This window comes from Akebia trifoliata, chromosome 4 (assembly GCF_017979445.1).
Source record: "Akebia trifoliata isolate Shusen 1 chromosome 4, ASM1797944v1, whole genome shotgun sequence".
Lineage (NCBI taxonomy): Eukaryota > Viridiplantae > Streptophyta > Magnoliopsida > Ranunculales > Lardizabalaceae > Akebia > Akebia trifoliata.
Genome location: NC_141378.1, coordinates 17,665,486 through 17,684,120, shown reverse-complemented (window position 1 = coordinate 17,684,120; position 18,635 = coordinate 17,665,486). Strand labels below are relative to the sequence as shown.

Below are 18,635 nucleotides of genomic sequence, written 5' to 3'. Positions count from 1 at the left end.
TTTTTATGATGACAAAAGAATAATTTCATACATTTAAGTTTAAATGCCTGAGTTCATCTTTTTAGCCATATGTTTCTCCGCTTTTTGTTTACAAATTACATTTTTGAAATCTCTCATCTTTGGTCATAAGTCTTGAGAGTGATATACCCTCGAGTTTTAAATTTATAACATACACATTAACTTAGGTCTTCTCTGATAAGCTAATAAAATAACTTGAATGCCGAGGTCAAGAGAGAGAGTAAGACCACTACAACTAAGTGCGGAAAATACATTGAAACCCATATTTGTAAGTGAAAAAATAGACTGTTGTAACTGAAAATTGACTTTTGAACTGCCTGATTTCATTCCAATTTTTACCTGGAAGTTAAATTCAAAATTGAAAAAAGGTGGCTAATAACCTATTTGCATTCAAATTATTTTTCTTCAGATTAGGTTGTTTGACCGTCTTGTTTCAACTTTTTATTTAAAAAAATTAAAATAAGTCGGTTGACCGCAATGTAGGGTTTTTTACTATAGGTCGAAGGAAAGATTATTTATATTATTTTCCTTGAAAAAAAAAAATTCAGATTTATGTCAACTATGATTTTATGAGGAGAATATTGACGTGTAGTAGAATTGAAGAGGTTAAGAATTAAGATGGATGGTATGGAATAGTGGCAATGGGGTACTAAATGACAGTTACAATCATTTGACTGGTTAGAGGTTGGAAACTCCACCAAATTTGTCATGGAGTTTTCTCTTAGGGCTGCAACCAGGCCGGGCTGACCCGTACTCAACCCAATTGATGGGCGAACCTGGGTTGAGTTATGTAGAATTTGAGTTGAGCCTGGGCTAGGATATTTCAACCCGACCTCAATTCAAGTTGAGGGTTCGGGCAACTCAACTCAATCCAATGCTATACATTAATATATAAATATTTTAATTATCTCTTTCTACATATATTTGTAAAATTAAGTAAAAAATACATTTTTTTTAATTGATTTTTATTTCTATTTGTTATATATGTTGATAAAAATGGAATTAGGCTTCTTCAATGAATCCAACCTGCATAAAATTACCTAACTCGGGCGAATCTGAACTCAATCTGATTTTGGGAATTCAATCTTGGGTTGAGCCCGGGTTAATGAGATAAGCCCGATGATTGGGTTGAAGGTTTTAATACGTGGGTTGAACCCGGGTTTACCCTCCAACTCGCCTAAGTTGCAGCCCTAACTTTCTCCCATAGTTGACCCACTCTAGAAAGTAAAATTACCCACTTCCACACAAATTTGAAAATAGATTAGATCAGTTCCTCAGTTGGAGATGAGATTGCATGTATTTATGGATTGAACCAGATTCAAGCTGGAGAAATGGATGAGTTTGCTAGCTGAAGACTGCTTTTCAAGAAGAAAAATCAAAGGTTTTCAGCTAGAGGTTGAAGATGAGGTCATTCGGAAAATTTTCGTTAGGGGCTACATTGATAAAAAAACAAAATATAAAATGCACAGAAGTAATCTTCCATCAAGCCCCGACCTATTACAGTCATCCAAAAATTGAATTTAGTGAGTTAGGACCCTTGGAGTAGATCTGATTCAAAAAATGCGAATCAAATATAATTTAATTTCCCTTGACTCAGATCCAGGTCCGATAAGGATCTATCCCCTATATTATATATGTATGATTTCAAATGATATATTACTTTGAAAACTATAATTTGGGTTGGTTTGGATATGATCTTAGTAGGATCCAGATCCAAACCAGTTTTCAAAATCCAGAGCCTCATTTTATTCTCTTGCCAATGGCAGAAATGATTTGGATTCTTTTTAGTAAAAATCTTGGAAGTTTTAATTGTCCATTACTCTTGATAAGGTACAACTATGGCATTAAATGGGTTTGGTTGGTTTCAGGGGGGTGTGAAGGAGTAAAAAGTAGTGTGGCCTTGATGACATTTTGCCCTACAACCATATTGACTTGAGATATAAAATAGGCAAGATCCGGAATGGGTTGAAGTATCAATATAGCAGCCATGAGTTTAACCCTGACTCAGAAACTATGCCAAATGTAAAGCCCCATTCATGGCAGAAAAATACCATTTAGTTCCACATCTTGCTATAAAATAATGCAAGGATCCAATTAAATCCGATTCACAAATCCGGCCACGGCCACAGCCACATAAACACATGATACGATTACAGCAGCTCGGCCACATTCAATTAGAATTAGACCATATCTGATCCTTCTCTAAAGACCAAACCCATATAATACAGGTAAGAATCAGCTCAAATTTTGGGTTCAACAGCTCCCATGTTATGCCCTTGAGCATTGTGAACCAACTACTACTACAACACCATTCTTCCATTCCACTCAGTCCAAAGCCAAATCTGATCATCCTCCCAACATGAACAGAAAGAAATGTCTGGTTAAGATTCATGTTAGGGGGGTAGCAGAGTTTAAACCAGCCGCCAACCTTTATCCAGGGCTTCATGACTTAGTAAACAATAAAATTGTGTACAAGTGCACAAATTAACTACTGAAAACAAATATGAGAAACAGAAGTAAATACATCACCTTTTACCATACATTAGCAGTCTGGTTGAAAAGAAAATTGAGTACAAGTCTACGCTAGTTATCCTTCAAGATCCACACATCGACTTCAACTTAACTGGAAATGCTGGTGCAGCAATATGACCCTTTTCATGTCGGACAAAAAACCAATCTGGTTTCGTGGAGCAAATCAGGAACCCTTTTTCAAGAGTCTCTCTCATCCAAAATGATAAAAGCTGTGTTAAATTGACATTGAAAGGGTCTATGAATGGAAATCAGAATAATCAGCAATACATTAAACCTGTTCCTCGGCAGACAATGATGTCCCACATTCATGTGCTTCCAGGAGCGTCACTTCCTGTGCCAGCTGGCTTGCGGTTCAGGTAGCGAATTACAGCATCTTCAACCCTAATTAAAATTAAGGAGGAAAGGAAAATTCGTCACAATTTGCATAAAAAGGAAGAAGTTGTGATTATTTTTACACTTAACCAAAAAATCGGAAGAGAAATAAATAAATTAACTCATGTGCTCTGTAGACTAGGGGTGTCAATGGGTCGGTTTCAGTTCAGTTCCTACAGTAATTAGAACCATAAGCATTTTTTTTTTTTCCGGTTCCAGTTCTAAAATTAGTGGAACCGGAACCACCAAGAATCACACGGGTACCAGTCAGTTCAGATTCTCAAGAATTGAATGGGAAAAACTATTTCAAATCATGATAAAAAAAATTCCTTTTAAAAATTAACATATTATCTACAAAGTATTAGCTTAATTATAATATGTTCCACTAAAGCTATGAGTTCTGATTTTTATTATTTTTGTATTTTTCAAAAATTAAAATTTATCTTCTTTACAAGTAACAAACTTTTAGAATAGATTATCCATGTTAAGTTCCAATGCATAGTTTATGTGAAAAATAGAAGAACTTTGCACAATATGTATTAATTTTAAAATACAGGAAAATCTTAAATCATGTATAATGTAAAAATAAATGACAAAATAAACTGGTTCCATATCAGACCCAACTCTAATTGGTTCCAATAAAAAGGGAACCGGAATTGGTGGGTTTTCCGGTTCCAGGTAAATGGGTACCCATTGACACCCCTACTGTAGACATGCCTTTAGACAGAAATGAATGGAGCCCCAAATTTTTAGGACAAGGCTTGATGAACAACTTGCTCAGCTGCCACCAAGCATTAGGTGGTATTTTTTTTTGATAAGTCTGCATAAAGTTGTTAATTGAGTTTGATATGATGAGCTCTGTGTCGGAAATCTCACGGCCCAAATTCATGGGAACTGGATGATCATATGCATCCAAAAAGACCATACAGAGTGGAATTTCCTTGCAGATAAAAGCGTGAATCACAATTATTCTAAACCAACAAAGTGGAGAAAATATTTTGAACACACATTCAAATGTATGCAAAAAAGTATGTAGTATTGGAATGACGATACGCACCATGGCTGGTTGTAGAAGTCTGAACGACGCTCTTTTTCAGCGTTGCTCGTTTCTCCGGCAACAAGCTTCAGATCCCTGCTTTGAGAAGCAATTAAAGCATTAATAAACTCCACTGGAGATTGACTGAACCCAAGAAAGAAGGCACGCCTCCTACGATGCTCATGAATCTTCTTTATAGCAGCACAAATTGCTTCATCACACGCATCAATCTCTTTATGTTTCTCCGTATTAGCCAAGAAAGCTGACATTTCCTTTTGTAATGGGAAAGGAACATCGACCAAGACATCATAACAAGCATTCCCAGCTGGCTGGCTTCCTGAAAGCCTTATCTTATGCTCCAAATGTATAGGCTGTGGAGGGGACAGATGATGTGAGATCTTTTGTGAAACCATCGCAAACTTCATCTTTTCTTCCCCAAACACTTTTCTAAGAGGCGGGTCGCATGAAAACAAAGATGCGTCATTTGGGTTCTGCAATTTTCTCGCCTTGACATAATGCCAAATTGCAGCAATAATTCTTTGACGGGTATCAACTTCAATACCGAGAACTTCCGTCAAAGCCGGTGAAAGCTTGAATTTTTCAGGTACATAATTCATTTCAAGGCGTATACTCGCAGTGAATTCTTTGTCTCCCTTTCTTTTAACCTCAAAACCCTCATTAGGGGCTGGTGATCGAGCATTTTCCCATATAATGGTAGGGTTATCTGGATAGAGACTTGGATCCAAGGAAATGGTAATTCTCTTGAAGAAAGATGAGAACTTTGGATATGATGAGCTTGGTTTCTGGATCACTCCACCAGAGTCTGGATCCACCCCATCTTCCAAAATCCTCCCAATTATCTTCAATGACCAAGAAGGGGGATCAGCGTTCTGCTTCTCAGGGATTGTGCGAATCTGATTAGCAAATGTATTGAAAATGTAAATTCTAAGAGTCTTTTGTATACAAGGAGGGTTTTTTAAGGATTCCTGGATGTCAATCTTCTTTCTTGCCAGAGCGGCATCCACCCGAGCCTCAAACTCAAGTAGCTGAGTATAGAGAGTAGACTCAGGCAGAAGCGCCGCTACCCTATCTGGCAACTGTTTCTCAGGAAGCTTCCGCTTCTTTCGACGAGCAGCAGGGGTTAGCTCCATAGTTTTGAATGGGGAAGCAGTGTTCGGAGTGTTGGGACCAGGAGGACGTGTGGGGGGTTTCTGAAGAATCCGCTTAGCACTTGTTGTACCAGGTGTTGACATAGAGGGTGAAGAGGCACCTAGATGACCAATTCCGGGGGCAATTTGGTTCTGGGCAAGGGATTGCGCTTGAACTTGAGCTTGTAACTGCGCTTGAAATTGGGCATGTGCCGCTTGAGCTTGAGCTTGGTGGGACTGAACCTGAGCTTGTGCTTGTGCCTGTGCCAGAGCTTGAGCTTGAACCTGGTTCAAAGCCTGGGACCGAAGGGGAGACTGAAACTGACCCTGAAAATGAGAACCATCTGGTGTTTGAGTTTGTGACTGAGGGTGAAGATGAGATGGATGGTTTATTGGCAGAGATGACGAGACCATTCCAGCATTATCCAAAGGGGACAGACCACCGATATTCCTCATTGGGTTATTGCTATTGGCCGACATTGCAACCTAATAGAACAGACTCTGCAAGCTAAGCAAGAAACCACTCAATTCCACAAAATAACTGCACAAAAAAGGAAAGAAAAATTATGGCTAAAGTCTATAGAGACACATGAGGAAAACAATGAGATTACGACCAGTAAAGCAGGTTACAAAAATATGTTAACAATTCAAAATTTAGTATCATTTTTCATCACCATACAAACCACGGAAAAACGATGCAGTTGCACTGCTAAGAAATTGTAGATCACATTCTTGATATTCATACCACTTCATGATATGAAGTGCACTGCTAAGAAATTGTAGATCACATTCTTGATATTATACCACTTCATGATATGAAGTTATGCTTAGTCAAGGTAGATTCTGATCCAAAGAAAAGATGCCATCCCCGAAAATGAATGGATATAAATCCAATATAGAAATTCTTAATCTTGTTAATCAAATGTAAGTGAAGACCATGAACCATGCATAAACTTACTTGTAATGATCCAATATTTTTTATTTAGAAAATAAAAGATTTAAATTAATTTAGATAACTTATTTTAAAAAAATGAAAAAATTCCAAGAGATTGAAGAAGTTGAAAAGAACTGGTTTAAAAAAAAAAAAAAGATATATTTTTAGTTAAAAGTTGAGGATGAGGGCATTCAAGTCGTTCTCATAAGTTTATAAGAAAAGACTAAGTTTATTGGGGGTCATATTATTAAGTTATAAACAAAAGGGGGCATCTCAAATATTTACGAAATCTTGGGGAGCTACATCTAATTTATGGAAAATAAAAAAGAAAGGGTTTTAAAACATTACACAAAAATTCATATGCTTTAACACAAGCAAACCTTCATTTACCATAAACCAAATAATCATTTATATGCAAATGCACTTTTCAATCAAGCTTATAAATCAAAACCCGTGCACCTTTTATCAAGAGTACGGTTACCTTTTCAAAGTAGCACTCATTAAATAAAAACAACTTCTTTAAACCTGTAATTCAATTAAACTTTTTCTAATTACTATTATAAAACTCTAGAATAAGGAAGACTACTTACCTAAATCATAAGTTGTAGATACAATGGCTAAATTGGCATCGTTTCCTTTTTCCCGCTTGCTTCTTTCTAAAATAATAAAATCAAAACTAATTTTATTAATAACACATGCAAATGCTTACAATAAAATAATTTTATAGCTTATATACTAACAATCTAACTAACAACACAACATGTCCTAAACTTCACTTGCCCAAATTAGCATATCCCCACCTAAGGCCTAAACACCATAGTTTCATTATCCATAAATAGTTCCATAATCTTACATTCTCATGCATTCTTTGTACTTTACATTCATAAATATCAAAATACCGATACATATCTTTTCTACTAATTTCTCATCAATGGGAATATCCATTCAAACCTGAAATTAATCAAAATTATTGAAGCTACCAAAAATGTAATTTCACCTCCCTCTTAACCTTAAAGCATTATAACCTGTGAGCATAAACCTAACTAATACATTGTTATTAAACTAAACTTAACACTTGCTACTGATAATTGTGAAATTAATCACATCATCAACATCGCCTAGTTATAATACAATGAATACTAACACAAACTCATTTAAATTCACCTAATTGCATGCATTTTACAATTAGGTTCTTATCTAGCCACCAATAAGTTTCCTTTTTATCATACTCAACTTCTAACAAAACCCAATGCAAATTTTTTCTAAGTTTGACAATTTCTCAAACACTTGAAGCACCATAAACAATAATTTACTTAGGCTTGACAATTCTTCAAGCACCTAACATTAAGTTCATTTAACCATAAATCCATCAACTCATAATCCAATCATCAATTAAATATCTATCAATGAATACCACACCAACCAAAAAAAAAAAAACTTCTAATGTAATTCAAGATGAAATCAACTGAAACCCAAACATTAAAACCAAATACTTACCTTAATTAGTAAATCCCAACACTGAACCACCAATCCTTCCTTTTCTTTTTCTTCAATTTCTATTTTGGTATTTACCCCCAACTACACACATGTACAACAACAACCCTCTTTCTTCCAACGTTCTCTCTCTCTCTCTCTCTAGATTCTCTATTTTTCTCTAAAAACCTTCTTTTTTGCCGATCTCCCTCTCTCAATTCTCCTTTAACCTCTCTAGAAACTCTCTCTCAAACCTTCTCTCGATCTCTTGCTTTCTTTCAACTCTTCTCCCTATTCTGTTGAAAGGAAGGGTTAATTTATTTTGCATAAATTAGATGTAGCTCCCCAAGATTTTGTAAGTATTTGAGATGCCTCTTTTTGTTTACAACTAAATAATATGAACCCCCTTGAACTTAGGCTTTTCTCATAAGCTTATGAAAATGACTTGGATGCCCTCATCCTTAACTTTTAACTAAAAACAATATCTTCATATTTTTTTTCGAAAACCAGTTCTTTTAAACTTCTTCAATCTATTAAGAATTATTATTATTATTTTAAATAAGTTGTCTAAATAAATTTAAATATTTTATTTTTAATTTAAAAAAAAATGGATCATTACTTTACTAGCAAAGAATTGTCCATAGCTCCAACAAAAGAGTTCATAGCAAGTTCAAACAACAGAATTTGATAATTACGGAGATACAATTACCCAAGACCTCAAACCCAATAAGGAAATCCAAGTCCAACTCTTGTTCTTTGGCTGGTTATCTTGATCGTCCTCTTTTTAATACAATTAATCTGCTTATCAAAAAAAAAAAAAATCCAAGTCCAACTGTGAAGAAATATATGTCATCAAATAAGTGCTTCCAAGATATGTCAATTTCCTCAATGATCAGGAAAATAGTAACATCTCTAAACCCACAATGCCAATCAACTACAAGGGTATTACTCCTAAAACAACCTACTCATGCCTTAGCCCCTCAGCGGGTGGCACAATTGTTTTGAGGAAAGGTTGAAAAGGCCTTCCTTTGGACATTTTTTTATCCCAAAAAAATGTACCTCACAGGTGACACCTAGCTATGGTGGGGTGCAGTATGCCGAGACAAAGAACATTTAGTGTGACATTAACAAGTAGGATGACTTGAAGAGAGAAATGTGTAAGCAGTTCATTCTGATTTGTGTGGTGTTCAGCCCCCCCCAAACAAAAAGTTGAGGGAACTTCATAAAAAGTTTGACATATTTTATGAGGAAAAATAGCACTAGATAAAACTAACCTTCTCTCTCCAAAATTCCATTCAATCTTAGGCCCAACACCAGCTTCATAATCTGTTCTTTTACTACTATCATTAGGCAAGAAAATCTCCAAGGCATCAAATAATATCCATAGATGATTGAAACACAACGGAATTTTCGATGTGAGGCTTGGAGAATGGTTGAAACAATAAGAATCACACTGTAATAAGAAAAATGAAAAATAATTGAAATCCATTATGTCCAAGACTTTAAATCCAATCCCATTAACTCCCACATAAGGTATACTAATGTCCCCATTCATGACTTGAATAATGCTCTTGCGAGAAATCAATCCCTTTTTGTCTCTCTACAAGTCAAAATAACAACAATATATGCATGCAAACCTCCAACCCCTTCAAATCCATACCATTACCAACCCTAATCATTATAACCTCCAAAATTTGTCTCATTTAAACTTTTAAAAACAAACTAAAGATGATACTTGAGTAAAATAAGATCTACAAAAGCTAAAAACCTTAACTTCAATCAAAATAACATATAATCACCACAATTTTCTTCCTCAAAACAGAACTACCCAGTACCCACCACAGATCAGGAACACAAATTTCCACAAAAGCACAAACCGATCATCCATGGATTACATCATTTAAAGCTTTCTCACCAAAGACCATTGAATTAACACTATCAATTTGTCCCTTCAAAACTTCCACTTAGGAACAATTGACAGATATGCTATTATCACCGTGGTTTCGATCCTTCAAAGCATCCAAAACCACAAAAATCGTCCAACGAGTCATCTCCATATCGCTCATGAACGAGTGCGACATCCAATGTGAATCACCCGATATTTTGAGAATATCGACCGAGTCAACTGGGTATTTTGTTGTTGTTGTTGTATTTTTTTTATAAAAATAATTAATTTTAAAAAATTTTAAAATTTATTATCTTAACAAAATATGATATTGTGACTAAGCATCTTGTAATCCACATTATTTTATATAAAAATTATAATTATAATTATAATTATTGCAATATAAATATAGATTAATAAATAATTCTAAACCGAGTATTTATCTCATCCGAGACAAGATGACTAGGGCAAGAAAGCCCTAGATTTTTATAGTTTTAATGTGAATCTATGCATTTTTCTACTGTTGGCATCAGCTTCTAATCTCCCCCATCAAAGACAACCTTTTAAACAAGAAACTAGATTTGAATCAAGCAATTTCAGTAGTCAGAGGAGTTATTCTTCTCACTAGAACTCATACAAAACCCTACACCTAGAAAATCAGAAATCTAACAAAAATACATAAATAGTCTTTGATTTAAATTAGGGCAAGAATTCGCCCTTTCACATAGAGATAGAGAGAGATGCTCTTAAACTTGGCGGAAGCCATTAATGGAGTTCATCTCTCTCTCCAATTTTGAAACAGAGAGAGAGAGATAGAGAGAGAGAGAGAGAGTGTGTGTGGGTCCCACCTGATGATGTCGACTGTCTACTCCGGCCTCTTGACTTCGATGTCGTGCTTCGTGCTCTGGTTTCTCCCCCACCAAGAAATGAAAATTTTGAGACCTAAAGTGGATTTAAAACTCGGTATTTTGTCTCGTCTCGTCCAACCAACACGCATACCAAGTTGACTCTCGAGTCACCTCGTTTTGTTCGAGATAAACCATTTAACTCAGTTTAAATTGTCTATCTATTTATAAAAGAAAACTTCTATTCCCAACTATTACTAAGAGCATGTACAAAAATCCACATGTTCCAAAAGGATTTATTTATAATTTAAAATATCAAATAAAAGACTTTTAAAGATTATATAATAAAATAAATACAATTTATTCTAATAATATATATAAATTAACTCTTTTTAAAAAAAATTAAAATTCATCTTCTTTATAAGTAATAAACGAGCAAGAATGATGAACATTTTAAATTAGAATGTATAATTTATATGAAAACTTTATGTATTTTATAAAAAATCTAATTACTTTAAGTGGTATGGCAAACCTTTAACAATTTATAATATGTAAAAAATAGTAAAATAAATCAATTTTCGGTACTCATGGGTATCCATCGAGTAGAACCAATTAATTTCAGTTCCTGTCGATTCAATTTCTTTTAGACCCAACTCTAATCGAGTGTTGAAAATATGGAATCAAAATCGGGGTTTACGATTAAATGGAAGCTCATTTTTAATTAAAAAAAAAAAAAAAAAGGGAGCTCATCGACAACTCTAATATATATTTTGAAAAAGTCATAATTTTTTTTTATGAAAAGAGATAAATTAGAAATTACTTAATTTCAGTGGATCATATTTTTATTTAGATAGTAAATTTTAAGTTTGAGAGAAGGCACTACTACCCTAACCTAGGGCATAAAATGGGTTGGATAGGGTCTTTTCGGATCTAAGAATATCCAGATACAAATCCCTTTTTTTTTTTGTTTTATTAAATAACGATTCGGATCTTACTAACCAGTAACATATCCATCTCTGACTTATAATTTTCACAAAAGAAGATAAATTATAAATTACTTATATTGGACTTATGGGCCGGTGCGACCCAATTTCTCTGGCCCAAAACTCGGCCTAGCCAGAACTTTGGCCAGACTCCAGATCGTATTTTTTGTAGGTGGGCTTGTCATTTGGTTTCCCAAGTTTGGTTATAACTTACACGTTAATTGATGTTGTAACAACCACATTAATTATTTCTGACTTGTTCATTGTTGTTGTTAGGGGTGCAACTTGGTCTGGTTCAAATCAAGAATCGAACCAAATCAAGAGTTTTGAATTGGTTTGATTCCATTTATAATTAACTTTGGTTTGGTTCTAGAGAACTGACAAATTTGATTCGGTTCTTGACTCATGCCTTGTATAGAATCGAACCAAACGGAGAACAGAATCTTTATATTAATAAAATTATAAATAAATATTATTAATTTGTTTAACAAACTATACCCATTTTTTATGGATAAATTGATTATTTTTGTATGGATAGATTAATGACTCTTTTTTTTTTTTGAGATGGGTTAATGACTTTCTTTAATTGATATAAAAACTATTAACGTGTAAATTACAAACAATGAGCTGTGGAAAATGGTTTCCTAAACGAGAGGGTAGGAAAAGATTTTCATCTTGTGACAGAAAATTCTATGCACGAGAAAATTCTTTTTCTCTGTCTTTTTTATTTTATTTTGTTGTCAAACACCGGAAAATAAGGATTTTCTGGGGCAAATGATTTGCCATAGGATTTGTTCTACAATCAAACACACTCTTAGGGTATGTTTGATTGCACATGGAAAATAGGGTGGAAAATCAATTTTCATGGAAAATGACATTTTACAAGTGTTTGATTGCACATGGAAATGGAATTTCATTTTCCACCCCATTCAAAAAGTCCACTAAATCATGGATTTCACTTTCCCACCCATATAGGTGGGAAAATAAAATTCACCCATATTTTTCATCATCAATTCTTCCCTACCACCACCACCACCATTACACTAACCTCACCGTCGTCGTCATTGCCGTCGTTACCATAGCCATTGCCGTAGCCGTTAGCTCCGTCTCCGACCACCTTCTCTCTCTCTCTCTCTTCTTTTTTTTCTTTTTCTCCTTCTTCTTCATCCGCCACCTCTTCCGTCACCACACCACGTTCTCCCCCCATCTTCCTCACTTACCTCCGTCGTCGTCGCCACTGTCGCCGTCTTAGTCGTCGCCATCGTTGTTGTTGTCGTCGCCGCCGCCACCACATCCTCCCCCCTCCCTCTTCCTCGTCATCTTCTTCTTCCTCTCCCCCTCCTCTCATCTTCTTCCTCCTTCTCCTCTTCTTCTTTTTTCTCATAATTTTCCATGATTTTATCTAAGTGAAATCAAACAATGGAATTTGATTTTCCAACCCTACCTATTTTCCACAACTAATTTTCCATGGATTTCAAATTCCATGGAAAGTGACTTTCCATGCAATCAAACATACCTTTAGTGTTTGAGCATGTTCAATCGAAAATGCATAAGAAAGAAACAAGACAATATTATATATACTATTCCAAACCCTATTAATAATTAAAATAAATTTATTATTGCTTAGAGTTAATTTATAATCAAACGGGATTTGATTTGTATATAAGTAGAATTCTTAAAAATTTGTTCGAGGATGTGATTACTTAGGTTAGATTTACTTTTCCTAATCTTTGAAAAGTAGACGATAGTTAAAGGTTTAGGAAATTAGGTTTGGAGAAATTTTTTTTTGAGAAGTCCATTAAGAGGTTTTTCCCTCTCGAACAGGCAAGATGTATGGAGCTCAACTCCCTTGATGGGTTATGTCAAAAATGAACTGAAATTTTATAGGGATGGTCATCAAGACATGGACAATTCATTGTACGATTGGATGATGTAAAATGTTAGCCACATGAGCCCATAGGCCTGAGTACAAACATGGAGTATATCGATTTTGATTATATATAGATTCTACTAGGTATGATTATTACTAGATCAAGTTTTGTTCGAATGAGTATCGATCTAGTAAGAAATTTATCCTATAATCATGTTAGTTAGTTTTTTAATTATAACAATATATTTTTAATATATATATATTATCTTCAAGATTACTTTAATAATATTTTAACTTACAGATAAGAGCTTGTGATACATGTGTGATTGCACGTGCCACTTACTAGTAAGATATAATTAAATGTCCATCATTTATATATTTCAAACACATTATTGGGTTGATCCCTAACAGATTGGGAGATGGTTTGATCCAAAACTGATCCAACGAGCTATCACATCGAATTCTTATTAGATTGCATCACAATGCAAATCCTTGTTCTAGACATGTAGTTATATTGGAACAGATTAAATGTCGAATATGATCCAATCCATTGATAGCCCTACCTTTAGACATTCTTTATCGGATTTATCATTTTAAACTTTAGACTCATATTTGGTATAATGTGTGTAGTTTCGAATTCGATCCAAAATCAATATTTGGATTGAACCTAATACAACATGATGGAACTATATATATAAGTAAAATATATAACTTAAATATGGGTCCGGTTAAGTTGGCTCAAGAAATAACACATGATCTCGGCCATGTAATACAATTGGAATTTTATGCATATCTTGGTAATATATATCTCAATGAAACATATTTCGAGAATAATTTCAACCATTGGATTTTCTTTTTACATAATCAAGATTATGTGTTATATATTTCTTGAATCAACAGAACCCAACCCTATAAATATTCATTAATTATATTTTTTTTTAAAATTAATTAACTAGACTTTACCTAGGAGAAGAATGACAATAAACTTGGAGATGTGTTATTGGAAATGGGTAATATAAAAAAGATAATAAAGTTGGAAGAGTATTATTGAAAACGAGGGGAGAAGAGGATAAATGGTATTCTTGAAAATTTAGAAGAGAAAGAATGTAGAAGAGAAAAGACAATAAAATTTAAAGGGTATTCTTGAAAATTTAATAAAAGAGAAAAAATAATAAAATTAAAGTTATTCTCGAGATTCGTTGTGAGATTAAATCCTAACCCTTTATACATTGACTAGTCGATCCATTGGGTTCGAAAGATGATTAGATTAGATTTGAAAGAAACAGAATCTATGTATCATTCCTATTAAAAAGAATAGGTATCTATGTGACACAGTTTAGTTGATGTTTAAAACACCTTGGACTACTAACCTCACAAAGTCTAATGCATTTGTTTCCTAATCAAATTGTGCCATGTAGACACGGTTTCTATCTATAGAAATGAGACTTTGTATGAGATCTCGACCCTATCTGAAACCAATACCATATGGTTGATCCAAAATTGATCCTACAACTACAAGTTATCATATTGGGTCATGGAATTCATTATGATCTGGACTTGGAATTATCGAATTCAGATTTCGATCTGATCCGATCCATTGATAACCTGGCAACAGCTAGTATGATACACCGCAATTCTAAATTAAGAAGCAATTTTAGGGTGATTTAGACATGCTGCACCCTATTTTTGCTCAATATTAGAGATACCCCTTATAGAACCTAATGACGAGTCTCCCTCGACCACAGTCCTCTTATAGACTAAAATAAAAAGACCCAAATACCCCTAACTTCAATCTCAAAACTAATTATCTTCAATCTATTTGAGTGAAAGTTTTACTCTCATCTTCAAGCTTGAAGATTTTATCTACTTCAATCTTCATACTTTAAGGAAAGATAGATCTTTTTTTTTAAAGCATAAAACGATGAAATCATGGATAGAAAAATTTAGGGTTTTCTACAGTGAATTATTGCAAATTGAAAAAAAAAAGATGAATTAGAGAAAAAGTTAAATAAATTAAAATTACTAAAGGGATTGAAGAGTTTGAAGATGACTGATTTTAGGAAGACTAACAAAACAAGATTTTTGGGGAAAAAATGATTAAATTTTCATAGAGAAATCTAAAAATTTCTATAAAGAGTTAAATTTTAAGTTGAAAGTAATGAAATGCTGAAGAGAAATGTTAAATTTGTATAGGATGATTCTATCCAATGGGTACCCGTGGGTACCCAGAATGGATTTATTTTGTCATTTATTTTTACATTATACATGATTCAAGGTAATCCTATATTTTAAAATTAACATATATGATATAAAATTCTTCAAATTTCATATAAACTAAATATTTGAGTTTAAGAAGAGTCATTTCTTTTCAAATTTATTACTCATAAAGAAAATACATTTTAATGTTTGAAAATAAATGTCATTAAATCATCATTTTAGTGGAACAAATTATTATTAAGTTAATACTTTACAAATAATATGTTATTGTTTAGAAGAAATTTTTTACTACAATGATTTTGAAATAATTTTTCTCATTCAATTATTAAGAATTGGAATCGACGGGTACCCATGATTTTTTATGATTCCGATTCCGATTCCACTTATTTTAAAATCGGAATCGAAATCGACAAGAATCAGAACTGATAAAATATAAAGATTATGGTTCCAAATATCATAGGAGCCGAATCGGAACCGACCCATTGACACCCTTATCGTGGATGATTTTTCATGAGATATATGTCAAAAGCATCTATGGTTATGTGCGCGCCACCACATCATTTGTGTCACCTTTTGTCTCCGTTTGTGTCATTCCAGCATTTTCCATTTTTTTATAATAATTTCATGGACAACACGAATCTAATTCAACTAAGTTATTCAATCTAAAGACAAAACGAATATTTTGATCGAACAAAAGGTTCCATTAATTCCAACTCTCTTCGTAAATAAAACGCAGTCTCTCTCTCTTTCCCCCCCCTTGTGTGTTCGTACGTGCGTGCGTACGTGTGTGTAAAAACCATGAAGCTTCACGTAGCAATACTTCCAATCCCTGGTATGGGCCACGTCATCCCCCATCTAGAGCTGGCCAAACGCCTCGTCACCCTTCATGATTGCCACGTCAGCCTCCTCATCCTCACTACCGACGCCTCACCTATCCTATCCCAGTTCCTCCATTCCATGATCCTTCCCAATAACCTCCACATAGTTGACCTTCCTCCAGTCAACATCTCCATCTTTCCCACAGACGACATCAAGATACGCACATCTATCATCATCAAACAATCTCTCCCCAACATCGAATCGTTTATTATTGCCAACTCAACTCGGTCAACAGTACTCATCGTTGACCTCTTCGCCACCCACGCCTTCGACATCGCAGACAAGCTATCTATCCCTAAGTACGTCTTCTTCACTTCTCCAGCAACACTTCTCGCCTTCATGATCTACTTACCGATCCTTGATAGAGATATCGATGGCGAGTTTGTTGATCTCGATGAACCTGTTCATGTCCCGGGTTGCAACCCAATTCGAATCGTTGACCTGATTGACCCAGTTCGAAATCGAAAGGTAGATGGGTACAAGTGCTTCTTACACCATGCTAGTCGATTGCACTTGGCCGATGGGATTTTGGTTAACACGTGTCAAGATTTGGAGAGCACATCTATTAAAGCCTTGAATGAAGATCCGATCCTACGGCAGATACCTACTCCACGTGTTTATCCAGTGGGTCCGCTTATAAGATCCGATATGAAATCAGAAATTGATTTGATGACGTGGCTAGACAGGCAGCCGTTAGATTCGGTTATTTTTGTCTCGTTTGGGAGTGGTGGGACGATGTCACTGAAACAGGTCACTGAGTTGGCGTATGGGTTGGAGATGAGTCGGCAACGATTCATCTGGGTGGTTAGGAGACCTGAAGAAACCATGACGTCAGCGAGTTTTACCAATCTTGGAAGAGAGCACAATGAACCTTCCGATTACTTACCTGATGGGTTTCTAAGTAGGGTCCATGGATTAGGTTTGGTGATCCCAACATGGGCCCCACAGATAAAGATTCTAGGACACGTGTCAACAGGTGGGTTTCTATCTCACTGTGGATGGAACTCAACCCTAGAGAGCATCAGCCATGGTGTACCCATGATAGCATGGCCTCTTCACTCAGAGCAGAAGATGAACTCAGTGATACTTATGGATGAACTCGGGGTTGCAGAGCGAGTTAAGGTTGAGAAGGGAATGGTTGGACGAGAGGAGATTGAGAGAGTGGTGAGGTTGGTGATGGAGGGTGAAGAAGGGAAGGGTTTGAGAGAAAGGGTTAAGGAGCTTAAAGAGAGTGGGTTGAGAGCTTTAGAGGAAAGTGGGTCCTCTTATAATTCTCTGTCACACGTGGTTGAAGAATGGAAGAGAAGTGTATTATTGAGGGAAATTTGATTAGAAACAAATTGATGGTTTGATAGTTATATATACATGCATGGATTTGTTAATACATGCATGTAAAACCTTTGGGGTTCAAATCTATGTTTAGAATTATTGATCAATGTTTGAAAAATATGTTCTTAGGTAATTTGTGTTAGAAAATGATTAATTTGAATGAGATGGATTGTAGTAGACTTATTAATAAAGTACATCTCAAGGTCATGTTGACCGTGGACAAAGTTGGGTAAGGTATTGTTTTCTCACTAAGTTAGTAAGGGTAGCAGGACTCTTGAGCAATTTAATTTTTGATTTGATTTGACATAAAGTTGACATTTTGTTTTGTTTTTGTTTTTTATTTTTTTAAAATAAAGCTGTCTCATTTAATTTGAATACAATTGTGTCATTGATTGAATTAATATAATAAATTAATTTATAATGTTTTTATATTTAATTGTCAAATCATCCCTTACATGTATTTTGATTCGATTCTAGGACACTCCTAAATCGAGAATCCAACCTAATTAATCGATTTTTTTAACTTTAACCTAGAACCAAACCGACTTTATACAAAATCGAACCAAACCACTCTTAACTAGTTTGGTTCAGTTTAGATCGATCCAATGTGCACCCCTAATAAAAGCTAGCCATTAAGAGATTTTGTGATGTATCTATGTGCAAGTGGCAACATGTGATACATCACCTTGTTATAGCTATTAGAGTTTAGAGTGGATTAAATCCCTTACAGGATCGCAAATGTAACGAATGTTACAAATCTGCAAGTTAGTGAAATTGATTAGATTTTGGATCAATCGAATGATTTTCATTAAAGCTCTATATCATCGATTGAAGTTTTTCCCCCATTGAAGATCTTACAGACGACACGATTGAAGTTCTTCTTTTCGTATAAATTGAATGCTAGAACCATTGAAAATGGTCATTATGATTTAGGAGAACCGTGAATTGAACCAAATTAATGTCGATTTGGGTTGGTTCGGTTCTAGGGGATAGTTAGTTCGATTTCGATTTCAAATTTGTAGAACCGACTTATATCTGTTTGGTTTCAATTTAACTTCAAACCAAACCAAGTTGCACCTAGTTTTTATAGTCATAATTCTTACAATTTTATGCA

At 34.6% G+C, this 18,635-nt stretch overlaps 2 protein-coding genes across 7 annotated transcripts; one reads left to right on the top strand and one right to left on the bottom strand.

Moving 5' to 3' along the window:
* Positions 1-2,522: 2,522 nt before the first annotated feature.
* CHC1 (SWIB/MDM2 domain superfamily protein) lies at positions 2,523-10,349 on the bottom strand. Of its 6 annotated transcripts, none has more exons than XM_086440115.1 (4): positions 10,247-10,333; positions 6,631-6,696; positions 3,980-5,647; positions 2,523-2,931 (listed from the first exon to the last, which is right to left on the bottom strand). In XM_086440115.1, exons 3-4 carry the CDS (start codon positions 5,584-5,586, stop codon positions 2,856-2,858), a joined length of 1,683 nt encoding a protein of 560 aa, XP_086296241.1. In that variant the 5' UTR covers positions 5,587-5,647; positions 6,631-6,696; positions 10,247-10,333; the 3' UTR covers positions 2,523-2,855. The 6 variants fall into 6 exon arrangements, with proteins under 6 accessions (XP_086296241.1, XP_086296240.1, XP_086296242.1 ...); XM_086440114.1 differs by having other exon boundaries at positions 3,980-5,614; XM_086440116.1 differs by having other exon boundaries at positions 3,980-5,607.
* A 5,823-nt stretch (positions 10,350-16,172) lies between these two features.
* Positions 16,173-17,813, top strand: LOC147404242 (hydroquinone glucosyltransferase-like). The gene has a single exon (XM_086437720.1). The coding sequence runs from the start codon at positions 16,271-16,273 to the stop codon at positions 17,519-17,521; it is 1,251 nt and encodes a 416-aa protein (XP_086293846.1). The 5' UTR covers positions 16,173-16,270; the 3' UTR covers positions 17,522-17,813.
* The last annotated feature ends 822 nt before the right edge of the window (positions 17,814-18,635 follow it).

Bases quoted from the DNA above. Each gene is read 5' to 3' on its own strand.
- CHC1 (XM_086440119.1), bottom strand. From the start codon at position 5,586: ATGTCGGCCAATAGCAATAACCCAATGAGGAATATCGGTGGTCTGTCC. The intron at 2,932-3,979 runs GTGCGTATCGTC...AATTTTAATTAG, and splicing joins GACTTCTACAACCAGCCATG to GGTTGAAGATGCTGTAATTC.
- LOC147404242 (XM_086437720.1), top strand. From the start codon at position 16,271: ATGATCCTTCCCAATAACCTCCACATAGTTGACCTTCCTCCAGTCAAC.